Genomic DNA, 13,774 nt, shown 5'->3' on the forward strand with positions numbered 1-13,774 from the left:
TCTCTATTTTGATCAAACAGTCAAAACTTAATTAGCTACCAAAATAGCGACCAACGTTGGTCGCTATTTACCCAGATTTCTAAAAAAAGCGACCAAAGCAGATTGGGCCTGATGTAACGGCCCAATGGCCTTAAAATTCCCCAGACCCACTCCTATACTCGGCCCAGCACCCCTTCACTTTAAAACCTCACCTTTCCAAACCCTAGAGAACACAATCAGATCCCCCTTAAGACCTAGCGCCGTCACCCTTCTCTCTCAATCTCCCCTTATTTTTTTCTTCTCTCTTTTTGCCGCTAAAGCACTGCTTAGAGACCATGGAAAGAGCATCGCTGGGCGGCGTTTTGTTGTTCAGGTTAGTGCCCTTTTTCTTTAACTTCCTAAAATTTTTCCTTGATTCTCTGTCAATACTTTCTTCAACCACAGGAGCAGTGATTTTGACCTCCTTTGACTTTAAGTTCTTTAGCAAACAAACCCACCTCACACCAACCTTTTCCATTGTGGCTTTCACGATTTTGCAGCGATTTGCTTTGTTTTACTTTTTAATTTTTTTTGCTTTGTTTTAGTTTCTAACTTCACACATGTAGATCTGGATATTTATTTAATTTTTTTTTGCTTTGTTTCTTTCAATTATTTCTCACATTATTTGTTAAGCGATTGACTGAAAATGATGTTATTGACTAATTGTGATTTTTTTATTTTTGCAGAATAGGAACAAGCAAAATGAAGGAGAGATGAAGAACGAAGAGCAACAGAATTCTCTTTTTCTTTTTTAATGTATTTTTTGTATATTTATTTGTTGAGGAACTACTGTAAATTGTCTAATATTAAAGTTATCATATAGTACTTGTTTGTAAAGTTTAGTTTGATATGAATTTGATTTGTAATGTCAAATTTGTTTTTTTGTTGTATGAGTTATTTAATAAAATTATTTTGAGTCCCAAAAATTTAAATTTTGAAATAGGTATTGCAGCATTTATAAACTGCTAGTATTATTTTGTGGCAAATTAATTTTTTTCCCAGAAATTCATTTATACCCAGAAAAGCGTCCGCTTTTCTATTTAAAAAAAATATTTTCTAGGCAATAGCGTCCAGAGTTGGTCGCTATTTAACCCAGATTTCTCAAAAAGCGACCAACCTTGATCGCTATTCCAATTAAAGAAACAATTTCTGAAAATATAACGACCAACTTTGGTCCCTTATATTTAAAAAAAATTAAATTATTGAAATTAGCGACCAACTTTGGTCGCTTATCTTTAAAAAAAATTAAAAGAATTAATAAAAAAGCGACCAACCTTGGTCTCTATTTTCCATATTTTAAAATATAAATAAATAAATAATGTATTTTACATTTAGAGACCAACTTTGGTCGCCAAAATTATATTATTAAAATAATAAAGCGACCAAAGTTGGTCGCTATAGTCTTTATCCGGAATATCTGGTCCTTTTAGCTTAGAGACCAAAGTTGGTCGCTAATTAGCGACCAACTTTGGTCCCTAAACTAAAGGGACCATCAATATAGCTACCATGCCTCTTTGGTCGCTTTTTGGTCGCTTTTGGGCTTATAAGCGACCAACTTTGGTCGCTTTTTGTGATTGATTTTTGCCGGATTTCTAGTAGTGGATCTCTTGATTGCATTTATCCCATCATATATATTAGGAATATATGCACAATCTCGACGAGACAATGCACCCATTCGCACGATAGAACTCCTTTTTTTGCGCTAATGATGGTGTTCAGGCGCTTTATGCGCACTTTGACTATTTTATCGAGCGCCGATTATCTGTCATCCACATATGGAATATATGCACCCACCAAGACTCAAGGATATCACATACGGTAAAAACTTACCCGCATCGGGTGTTTACATCAGTTAATATAGTTTGGTGTAAACACCCGGTGTGGGTAAGTATTTACCTATCACATACTAATAGTTTTTTATCCCATGATACAAAACTCTTAACCTATTGGGTTAGAGGTGAATGAGCTCTACAAATTGAGCAAACCTTATTATCCCAATATTTTGAGAAGTCTATCTATAGTAGAGCCTTTCGTTTGAATACAAATCAGTACACAAACTTATTTAGTCCACTAGTGCATTCCTAAACGAATAGTTTTATAAAGCTGTCAATAATTCTTTGGCTCCTACATTTACCACTGGAAACTGTTAGCTCTACAAGTAGACAAGTTGTGCATTCCCTCGAAAAAGAGAATTTAGAAGGGAAAAGATGGATCTAATTGTTATGCTCGGATGCAGAAGACATGTCCCTTCTTTTTGTTCGCGTCCCATCAAAATGAACTTAGTGGTCAACTGCGTTTGTCACCTCTTGGCTATGAACTTAGTGGTCTCTATCATTCATATACACACGGAGGCTCATTTGGTGGCTTATGGCTTAGCTAACTTGGCCTTTATTCAAGAGTTTCATTTTAAATGACAAATATTGCGGGTTTCCCTTGATTTTGAGTTAGGTTCACACGTCTTGCTTTTACTGTTATATTGGGAGTTACTCCAGGTATTGCTTGACGGAAAACGGATAGCGGATTTGTTTTTGTCTTTTGTTGAATCTTTTTCACGGCTCGATAGATAATTTGATAAGCCAATGATTTTTTTTTGTGTTTCAGAATACGGTTAACCAACATGTTAGCTAATCGATTAAGATAAATTAGATCGGATTTTGTTGTTTCTTTTTTCTACAGTACCTCAACGTGACATGAGCGTGAAAGGGGGATTTTAAGAATTAGTTTTATTTTTATAAGGCACTTATTTTGGCTTTTTTACCCCATATTATAGGGTGGATCTCGGAAGATATGAAAGATCTCCCTCCAAGCCGTACATACACTTTTATCGAATACGGTTTTCCGCAGAATTTTATATGTATCTATGAGATGAGTATGAAATTCTTTTTCGTCGTCGAAAGAAAAAGAAGTATCTATAACACATACACTATATCCAATTGCTATGAAAATAGAGTGTTAAAATCCGTCTAAAACTAGTTTACAATTAAATTAAGATCAAATGAGGTATATGAGATATTTTCAAGTTAATTTTCTAAGATTTCTACTAATACTTCTATTACTTACTACTAAACTTTAGTAGGATAAAAGTGAAATTTGGATTTAGCTTCCTCCACTCTTTCCCCTATTTGGTTCCCATACATAAATAAACCCCAAAACCTCTCCTAAACCCTCCAAATCCAATCACCACCACTCCACCGCCATTAACAACCATGAATTCCTTCAACGCCACCACCCCAAATTTCGACAACCTCCTCCTCCAATCCCTAATGAACCGACTCCAAATTCGCCCTCCTCCTTCAAACCCACCATCACAATCCCTCGAAGATCTCCTCTTCAACACTCTCCCTTTCTCCTTCTCCGACGAAGATCAAGAATCCGACGACGATAACAACAACGACTCCTCATCCTCTTCCAAGTCGCAGCTCACCAAAGAAGAATCTAAAGTGGAAAAACACATAATCCGCACAATTCTTACTGGCAAAATTGATTCACTAAAACCGAATTCGGGTCAAGCTGTTGCTATTGGTGAACACCATATATGTATTGGGTTTCATGAGGATACCGGGTCGGATTATCGGGTTTGGGAGTGGCACGGTCATATCATGCTTTTTGATGAGGAAAATGGGTATAGTCCTGAATACATTTATGGAAATTACTTTGAGAGAGTCAATGTTAAGCTTATGAAGAAGAAAGAAGAGGAGAAAGAAGAAGAAAAAGAAGAAGAAGAGGAGATTCAGGTAGAGGAGAAAAATGGGAATTTGGGGTTGAGAGAGTTGATTGAATCGAGTGAATCGGGTAACGAGGGGAGGATTCTGAGGAGGAATTTGAATGCTGGCTCTACAAGGTTTATATTGATTCACCCCTTTCGTCTTTTAATTTTGGTGTGCTCATTAACTATTCCAGTTCCAATTTGATTGATATAGTTTGACTCGAATTTTAAGAAGAAATGAAGACTATTAGAAATTGCGGTCTTGAACATGCTATAACATTTGCATAGCTATAAAAGCTACTATCTCAATAAGGTTAAAATGGAAGTTTAAAGTTAATTGTTTTCAAATATGGAAATATGACGGTCTTTTTTTTTTAAACATATTAATAATGCAAAGGAAATATTGCCAAACAATTTGGAACTAAGGAAGTAGTTCATTTACATCTATGCTCCTATTTTCTTGTTTAGATGGTGTTTTATTTGAATACTGCATTAGAGATACTCAAGTTGAATTATCGTGTCTAGCTTTTGCATGAACATCAGGAATTTATTATGTTTATACTTGTTCTAAAAAGCAAATATGTATTTAATTAGGAGGATACGGCATCACAAATAATCTACATCCCCGTCAAACTCTTAGATAAATTTGACTTTTCCTACATCAGCTCTTAGATAAATTTGACTTTTCCTACATCAGTAGCTTTTCTTTCGAAGCTAATAACAAGACTCGTTGATTTCCAAATTGTAAGGGATCATGTTTCATGTGTTGAGATCTTTAGTGTTAAACTGTTCTAAGATGTGAGCGTTAACACACACAAAAAAAAATAGATAAAAGAATTAGATGGATAGTGAATTAACTGAACTGTCTTCCGAAGCGGGGGAATATTATGGAAACTCTATCTGTCAAATTCTTGTGCTTCTTTTGGGAGTAGAGGATTCAACATTATAAATAAAATCAACCTGTTTTTCAAAAAAGTTCAGCATTTTTAGTTCAGTTTGAACGTTATGTTTGTTGTTAATTGTAATGAGGGAAGACTGTTATCTTATGCCAATTTTCTCCAAGAACCAGAATTAGGAGTTGAGGCTATTAGCATACTATAGAGCAATTTAATACATTTGATGTGAATATGAACAACTAGCTACATTGCATGTTATCCTCTGCTTATTAGGTGACGCTTTAAGGTGCCATCCTATGGGCGCTACGTCAGCAGGACTTGGCTGAGGAGGAATATAACTATGTTGTGCAGCACTTTGTTCGTTTGACATGCTCTGTTAACCTTCGAACTGTGCTAAAGTAATGCTCTGAATATGATATACAAGGATAGCAATAACAGATAGCTCTTATCAGGATTATTTTGGTGATTTGATTGCGCGAGCAAGTTCGTATGATGTTATTACACTTGTGTGCATGTTTGGTTTGGAGTCCGAGGGGCTCGGGTGAGTTTCCTCAAACGGAGTACAATAGTAATGTGCTCTTACGATTCGAAGCCAGAGGGACTTAGCATGCTCTATATTCTCTCTTCTCGTTGAATAAAGTACCTTTTTCAATGTCTCAAATGTCATGCTTCCTGCAAGAAGCCTTTGTTATCACTATATTAGGGTGCTGTATCTCCTTTCCTTACAAAATGTGCATCATACAAGAAATTGACAATATTGCCTCACAGTGGCATAGGAAGTCTCCCTCTATGAACATGAAAATGCACAACACACATAGTCTACTTACCAGAAAGCCTGAGATGCCCAAGAATTAGTCCAAATAGCAGGTCTCTTTGTTCACTGACTCATTATAGTAAGCAACACCGGAGAAAATAACTTGTACACAGTTCGTGAAGTGGAAAGAAGCTAACAAGATTCTATGGTGTTTTAAGAGCTTCAAAATGTGAAACTGTGCTTTGATTTTATTTACTTATTTTATTCTAACCCTTTAATGTAAGAGCAGGATGGATCTAGAAATGACTTCTGAGAAGGGGAGGGAGGAGAGAAGGGAATATTTTTGAACCAAACCTTTGAAGAAAACCTATAGATACTATTAGTAACTATTATACAAAGTCATATCTTAATAGACTTCTAGTATTCATAGCGATCCTTCATAAGATATTTTTTGTGGTCATGAGACTCTGTACTAACCCTCTTGGTTCCAGGGTTGATATTTGATACTTGTGCTCGATATCTCAAACTATATTTTATTCCCAAATAATTCGTAAGTAACTCAGTATTATGTAGGCAATATCCCTTTCTTGTAGTTCCTCACATCAACGACATTTCTTTTTGCTAAACATTTTTGTACAGAAGATGTTTGTGTATCTCTATTTAAGTTAGCATCCGTTTGCTTTTACTTGATGCATTATTCCCCTATGATGTTTTCACCTAGTAGTTGCTTCTTGTCGCTTGAAGGCGATTCTAACTGATTTTTCTCGATTTTCTCTGCTTCTAGTATTTGATTCTTCTTGTGCTGCCATGACTAATTTTTCGTACATATTTTACTCTTTCCTTGTCTCTGTTCGCTCTTCTTGACCGAGCTTTCCTTTTTTCAATTGACAGGGTCTAGATGGTGAAATTTTCAAGTGTTTGCTATTTTAGACTAAAGGAACACTTTGAGGCTGCTGCTTATTTTCCCATGGCTGCATGGAGTTTTTTTAACATTCCTTTTCCAAGCTACTTGGTGCTCAAATAGCATAGTTGCAAATTTTAATCTTGCTGTGGTCTGAAATTGTGCATTGAAAAGCAAACTAGGAGCTCCTTTGGTGAGCACCTGAGAATAGTTCCTGCTTTTCTTTTATCCACTCTTTTTCCTTTTCCTTTTTCTTTTATTCTTTTTAACAAAATTCTCAATATACTGCTGTTGATGTCTGGTGCAACATCCTATTTCAGGGTAATCTTGTGTTAGATATTGTTATTTATTGTTTCTCATTCTCATTGCAGTCGCATACCTAAGGTGGGAAAATAATAAGATAGCAAAAAACCTTTTTATGCCAACGAACATCAGATATTAATTTTAATTGCTTTAGATTATGCAGAATGGAGTTGGATTTTATATGTGATACTCCATGTGAATGTTGTAAAAGATTTTTTGAAATTTTGATTTTATTATTAGCTTTTGACATTAACACTGAGATTATACTGTTTTGTATAAATCTATAAGTTGTTAATTTTTTAATTTAAATTCTTAGTAATAAATATTTCATTTATGTTGATATGAGTATATGCAAGAAAGAAGAAAGATAAGAATGGGAAATTGACGGAAAAGAGAATGAGAAATTGATAAGTGAAAATTTAATTTCTCCCTCTAACTTTTAAAAACTTGATAGAATTGTCCGTCAAACTTTCAACTATAAACGTTTCCTACCCTGTGATTTAACAAGTTCTTTAGGTACATCTAGCCATTTAACAGGTGATTTTAGAAAAACAATACTCCTTTATTTTGCCCTTTAACACATTACTCTTCATTCATTTTCCTTTTGACGGTAATTGTGAAATCTCCAAATATCAGTGTACAACAGAAACTTTAGCTATATGCGTAGAATTAAGCTGATACAGGTGTCATGAAATTTATTGCGAAAAAGAGAAAGATCTACACATGATGTTCACTGATCTAGAGAAAGCATATGATAGAGTACCATGGAAGGTCCTTTGGTGGGTGATGGAGAAGAAATGAATTCGTATTAGATATATAATTGCCATAAAGAACATGTATGAAGGAGTTGTCATTAGCGTGAAAACAGTAGTAGTGGATACAAAAGTCCCATGGTGTATGCTATTTATTGATGAAATTGTGTTAATTAATGAAGTTAGCGAGGATGTCATGAAAGCTTGAGTTATGGAGAAACATATGGGAAAATAAGGGATTTAAGATAAGTAGAAGTAAGAGTGAATACATGCACTGCGAGTTTAGTCGGCACGTGCAGAGCGAAATTGAGGTGAGACTAGATGAAATTTAAGAGAACAATAATAATAATAGATAAAGATGTTACTTATAGGATTAAAATCAAATGACTGAAATGAAGAAGTGCTATCGGGGTGTTATGTGATAGAAGGATCCCTACCCAGGTGAAAGGTAAGTTCTATAAAATAGCTATAAGACCGGCTATGTTATATGAGTGAATATTGAACTGTTAAAGCTCAACATATCTACAAGATAGTATTGCGAAAATGTGAATGCTAAGATGGATGTGTTTCACACAAGATTAGATAAGATTAAAAATGATCATATTCGTCGGAAGGTGCAAGTCGTTTTGCGAATTAGCGTCCCGTTTGATGGCGTAAGGTCTCGAGCAGCTTTGTAATATGTATTATGACTTGCGTGTGTGGCCGAGTTTGGTTTTTGGATGACTCGGGATAATTAAAAGACCAATTCTTGTTTTAGAAACTTAAATGAAAAGAGTTGACCGGAATTTGACTTTTGTGCAAACGACTCTGGAATGGAGTTTTGATGATTTCAATACCTTTGTATGGTGATTTTGGACTTAGGCGTATGTTGGTTTGGAGGTCCGCATGTCGTTTCTGCATGAATTGGCGAAAGTTGGAAAAATGGAAGATTTTGAAAAGTTTGACCAGGAGTTGACTTTATTGATATCGGGGTCGGAATCCAGTTCTGGAAATTTTGATAGGTCTGTTATGTCATTTATAAATTGTTTGCAAAACTTGAGGTCAATCGGACTTGATTTGATAGGTTTCGGCATCGCATGTAGAATTTGGAATTCGTTAGTTTTCATTAAGCTTGAATTAGGGTGCGATTTGTGTTTTAGTATTGTTTAATATAATTTGAGGCATTAACTATGTTCGTGTCATGTTATGGGACTTGTTAGTATACTTGGCTGGGGTCACATGGGGCTCGAATGAGTTTTGAAAGAGTTTTTGGAAGAGTTTGGTGTTTTGAGCATAAGCATGTAATGATCCAAAGGTTCATTTTTAGTTTTAGAGATTGAAATTCGATTTTAAGACTTCCGGGAGTTTGGTAATGAATTATAGGAATGATCTGGAATGTTTGGTCTAACTTCATCAACTCGCGATTGGGTTTTTAGCGCGAAACATGAGTTAATTATTTAACGAGCGAAATTGGTATCGCATTGAGCAAATGAGATCCGAATTGAGTTTCGATTGAACGACTAGGTTCGTATTATTATTTGTGACTCATAGGAACCAGAATCGTCGAATTCCGAATTCGTATGATGGAGTTAGAGCCTTTTAGTAAATAATAAATTGCTGGTGCAACCAGGTTCTGGTGTGGACCTTTAGTGACGGGAAATGGACTTTTAATGATGGAAAATGGACTTTTAGCGACCAGATTAGTGTTTTTATTGAGAAATTTATTTTTTTTTAGCTCATTTCATCATTTTTGGACTTCAAGCACTCGGTTGGGGGCGATTTTTCAGAGGGAACTCACGAGAAAATCTTGAGGTAAGTCATTTGTGATCATCTTTAGTCAATAATATTGAATTATCATCGAATACTCCGACTAGATTACATGATTTTGAGAATTTGAGCCTAGGGATTTGAACATAAGATTTGAGGATTTGAAAGTCGAGTTGATGTCAGAATTTGGTAAATTTGGTATTGTTAGACTCGTGGTTGAATGGACGTTCATATTTTGTAACTTTTATCGGGTTCCAAGGGGTGGGACCCATAGTTGACTTTTGGTTGACTTTTCGGATTTGATTGGGAAATTTAGTATTTTCATACGAAATTGATTCCTATAATTTGTGTTGACTGTATGGAATTAATAGTGACTAGTGTCACACCTCCCTTTTTTCAACTACTACACCCCGTGAAGGGTATATAATAAAAGGGAGTTTTTCCAATTAAAGGACAATCGAAACGGGATTCGTTTATTAAGAAGTTCAGAGTCGCCACTTGGGAGATTTATGGTGTCCCAAGTCACCGGTTTGAATCCCGAATCGAGGAAAGGGTTTGACTCTGTTTAACAGCCGCGAACCAGAAATCCGGGTAAGGAATTCTGTTAACCCGGGAGAAGGTGTTAGGCATTCCCGAGTTCCATGGTTCTAGCACGGTCGCTCAACTGTCATATTTGGCTAAAGTCTGATTTTAATACATGTTATCCTATTGCAATTTTAGAATTGTTTAACCGCTTTTAATTAGTTTTTATGAAAGTGAACGTCGTTTAAGAGCGTGTTTTTGGATCACGTCACATGAAATGCACCCGGATCCTTGACACCTCTTATTCAACGTTTTGGGATTTGGATTTGGGTCGCATGAAATGCACACCCGTAGTTAAGAAGGTAAAATTATTAAAAAGCGCGCCTAAAGTGGCTAGCGTCTTGTTAACTTTGCGGGAGGCCATGAAAATTCGCTAAATGGCACGTCCCGAATTTCTAAAGATTTTAGTATAAGCATTTAATGAGGGCCCCGCAATTCATGCATTTTGTTTGGCGAGGCTCATCTCATCTTATTATTTAAAGGCCATCTTAGAGCAAACTACGATTTTCTATTTATTGTTTTGTCTCTAAAGGGTCTAATTAATTTGCATTATAAAGTCCGGATCTCAAATTCAAGTCCGGATTCAAACAAGAGGGGAGAACCTCCTAATTCGAATCCGCCACCTAACTCGAAAGCCCAGATTTATATTACAAATTAATCCCCCTATTCCTAATATAATTTTGAAGGTTTCTTGACTTCTAGCATATTTGGGCCTTAAAGGTTTGGCCCAGGTCTGCTCAAACAGAGACCATCCAAAGGGCTGGGCTAGGGTGCAAGCCCAAAATTTTAAAACAAAAACATCTTGTACTTAGTGGACTGCCCAGGATCTATAGCATTTAGCTGGGCCGATGCTGGCCCATTTCCTTCATGGTTCAAAGAGTCGAACGAATATTGGCTCATTGTCACTAGGCATCACTTTCACATTTAAACAAACATATGCGTTTAATAATCTGGTCATTTATTCCAGGTTTAACACTTGTTAATTAACCTTTCAGCTTTTAAATCTACACTTACTAATAACGAGTAGATAAATGACATGTAGTTAATAACACATGGACACTTGATCTTGGCAATTGGCATTCAAATCACACACAACATCCGATTCTTTTATTAAGCTATTAATTAGTACGAAAGCTGGGAGAAATCTACTGTTTAGTCAAAGGCCAGGGATCGAATTTAACACCTGATAAGGCCGTACTTATAGAAACTCCATTTTTGCTAATTCAACATTTAAAATCATTCCAGGATGATCATATAACTCGAATTATTTAAAGACAGGAACGCGAACTAACTACCTACAGATGAAGTGTGATCTTTCATGCTTTTGTGATTCAAGTGCTGTAATCTTAGGCTACACTAACTAAGTCTACATACAGACGTGTTGAGATAGTTCAAAGCAGTCCAATAATCCTAATTTATGCAGCTATCCATTACCAGTTCACGACCTCACATGGCCTATAATCAAAACTAGTATTAAAGTCCAATTATACAGTTCGTGTATACATTGTTCAGGTAGTACAAATCAAATAGTTAACATTCACTCGCATCTAATTAACTACAAACAACAGGAAGTATCCAACAACTGCAGATCTGATGAACACTTGTATTCCAACTTCAATTCAAGCTACATCATGTGAATTCGAAAGTATGTACCTGGCAATTGAAATTAAACAGGAAGAGAGGAGGATCAGCGGCAGAACAAACAGTTAGCAGGGTCAACTAGCAAATTTACAGCTTCAGAACAATCACAGCAGTCACTTTGAATTTTTTTTGAAATCCCAGCAATGAAGTACCAGCAGACAGACCCAAAAATCGACCAAATGAACCGGTTTCTACTTGAAATCACTTCAGAACCCTTTAACAAACTTCAGCAATCAAATTTTAAGCTAACTAATGCTAAATCCAACCCTACAACTTGAAATTGAATCCGAAATCTTAAAAGCACAGTATTTTTTTTGAGTTTTCAGTTATTTTCTCCTGTTTTTGGGTTTTTGGTTTTTTGAAGATCTAGATCTAGAGAAATTTTAATTGGAAATTCAGATTGGAGCTAATGAAGACTTGTGAAAGTGGAGGAAATTTTCAGAGCTCAAAAACCTCTCCCCCAAAGCATTAGAGGCTGCCCTTTTATAGGCAAAAATGAGGGCAGCCCTTAGATTTTCAGTTTTCTTTTAGTCATCCCTTTTATTTGCAGATTGGTCCTTTATTTTTGACTTGCTTCTCAAGTTATCTCACTTATATTCTGAAATTTACCTTAAAATCCAAATCTAGAAGCTTCTAGGAAGTTCTTACTCGATTCCCTACCCTTAAATTGCCTATCTTACCCTTATTTTGGTTCTAAAATTACTAACCTTTAACAAACCAACCCATTTTGTATGCCTAAACTACCCTTGATTGCTTTCAAAATTACTAACCTAACCAAACCCCTTCACCTTAGTTACAAGACCCGCTATGGTTAACTAAAGAGTGATTTATTCACAATTACTTTGAAAAACACTGAATTAAAGAACAATACCAATCAAAATCATGCATCAAAAGCATCTAACTCAACTAATTTGAACAATTACTGCATAGTCTAATTACTGAACATCTACTAGACTGAAGACTAACTGAACATCGATTCAAACAATTAATTGGAATATCAGTTTAACCAAACTAGAGAACAAAGCAAAACAAAACGAAACTGCAAAACTATCTAAAGGAAAACCTGGGCTAAATATTGACCAACTAACACAAGTATACATGAAATTAATTCAGATAGCTAAAACGACCTAATTATACTAAGTGATTAACCCAAACAGAAAATTAACTAGATTTAAACGAACTAAGGAGACTCAATGGAGAGGGAAAAGAGACAGAGAAACGAAAACCTAATATGAGCAAAAAGATAAAGGAAACTCACCATCCTAAAAGCTTGAATCCAATTGATATCTTCTGATTCCGTCCCCAAATAACATTAGTCCTTTGATTCTTTAGCAAGAAACGGAACAGAAGCCTTGCACATTTTTTTTTCAGATTCAACATTCAAGGAGTTTGAATGGCTTTCTAGGGACAAGGACGACAGAATCAAGATGAGGAAGGGAAGGCGACCCTAGGGTGTTAATTTGAAGCGGCTTGGGGGGTGGCGGCGCTAGGGTTTGGCATTTTTGAGTTGTTTGAGTGAGATTTGGAGGGAATCGATGGTGGATATGGAATGGGGATGTGAAGGAGAGGCGATGGTGTGAATTTGGGCGAGTTCTAACAACCGCCGCCGCCGTGGGCGATTTCCGGCGGCGGAATGGGGGCGGAGCCGGCGACGGAGATTGAAAGGGGCAGGGAGGTACGAGGAGGGTGACCCTTGGTCTCTGATTTGCAAAGTGTTTTATTACACTTTTATTAAAAACCCTTAGATGATCCTGGACCGTTGGATGATGGAAAAGAACGGCCTGGATTTAATTAAACTAAAACGGTGTCGTTTTGGTCATTACCCGATTTGGACCGGATTTTGGGCTGGGGCGGGGCTGGACCGGTTTTGGGTGAGTTTGGGCTGGGCAAGATGGCCCAATTTTTGGTCTTCCTATTAAGACATCTCTTTTTAGATTTATTTTCTTTTGTTTTCTTCTTTTATTCTCTTTTATTTATTTTTGTATTTCATTTTGTATTTTCCTGATTTTATAAAAATGCAAAAATTAAAATGAAACCTAATTTATTTCTAAAACTAAGCTAATTAATTCCTACAAAATTGATTAAATCCTATTTAAAAATAGACTCAACAATTAACAATTAAAAATGCAAAAGTGGACTATTTTTTGTTATTTTCTTCATATTTGTTCTAAAAACAACTTAACCACTAATTAATCCTAAAATATGAAATTAAATCCTGACTGCAAATGTCAAGCGTATTTTTGTTATAATTTTCATATGAATTAAAATGCACAAATAAAAATGCAAACAATTAACAAAAATAACACAAAATTCACAAAAGTGTAAAATAATGAGAGAAAAATTATGTTGTTTGAATTTTGGGAATAATTCATATTTAGGGCAAACATCACGTGCTGACAGCTGCCCCTCTTTGCTCGGAAACATGAAGAGTTTTCGGGCAAAGATAAGTGAGCAAATACGAGCAATTTTTGCCCG

At 35.8% G+C, this 13,774-nt stretch overlaps 1 protein-coding gene and 1 long non-coding RNA gene across 2 annotated transcripts; both read left to right on the forward strand.

Annotated features, from left to right (window-relative positions):
* On the forward strand, positions 313-840 carry LOC109230461. Its single transcript, XR_002068644.1, has 2 exons — positions 313-352; positions 705-840. It is a non-coding gene; the product is annotated as an uncharacterized LOC109230461 (long non-coding RNA).
* On the forward strand, positions 3,084-6,638 carry LOC109228973. The gene is made up of 2 exons (XM_019394253.1): positions 3,084-3,859; positions 6,266-6,638. Exons 1-2 carry the CDS (start codon positions 3,225-3,227, stop codon positions 6,270-6,272), a joined length of 642 nt encoding a protein of 213 aa, XP_019249798.1. The 5' UTR covers positions 3,084-3,224; the 3' UTR covers positions 6,273-6,638.

The sequence above is a fragment of the Nicotiana attenuata genome, chromosome 7 (assembly GCF_001879085.1).
Source record: "Nicotiana attenuata strain UT chromosome 7, NIATTr2, whole genome shotgun sequence".
NCBI lineage: Eukaryota > Viridiplantae > Streptophyta > Magnoliopsida > Solanales > Solanaceae > Nicotiana > Nicotiana attenuata.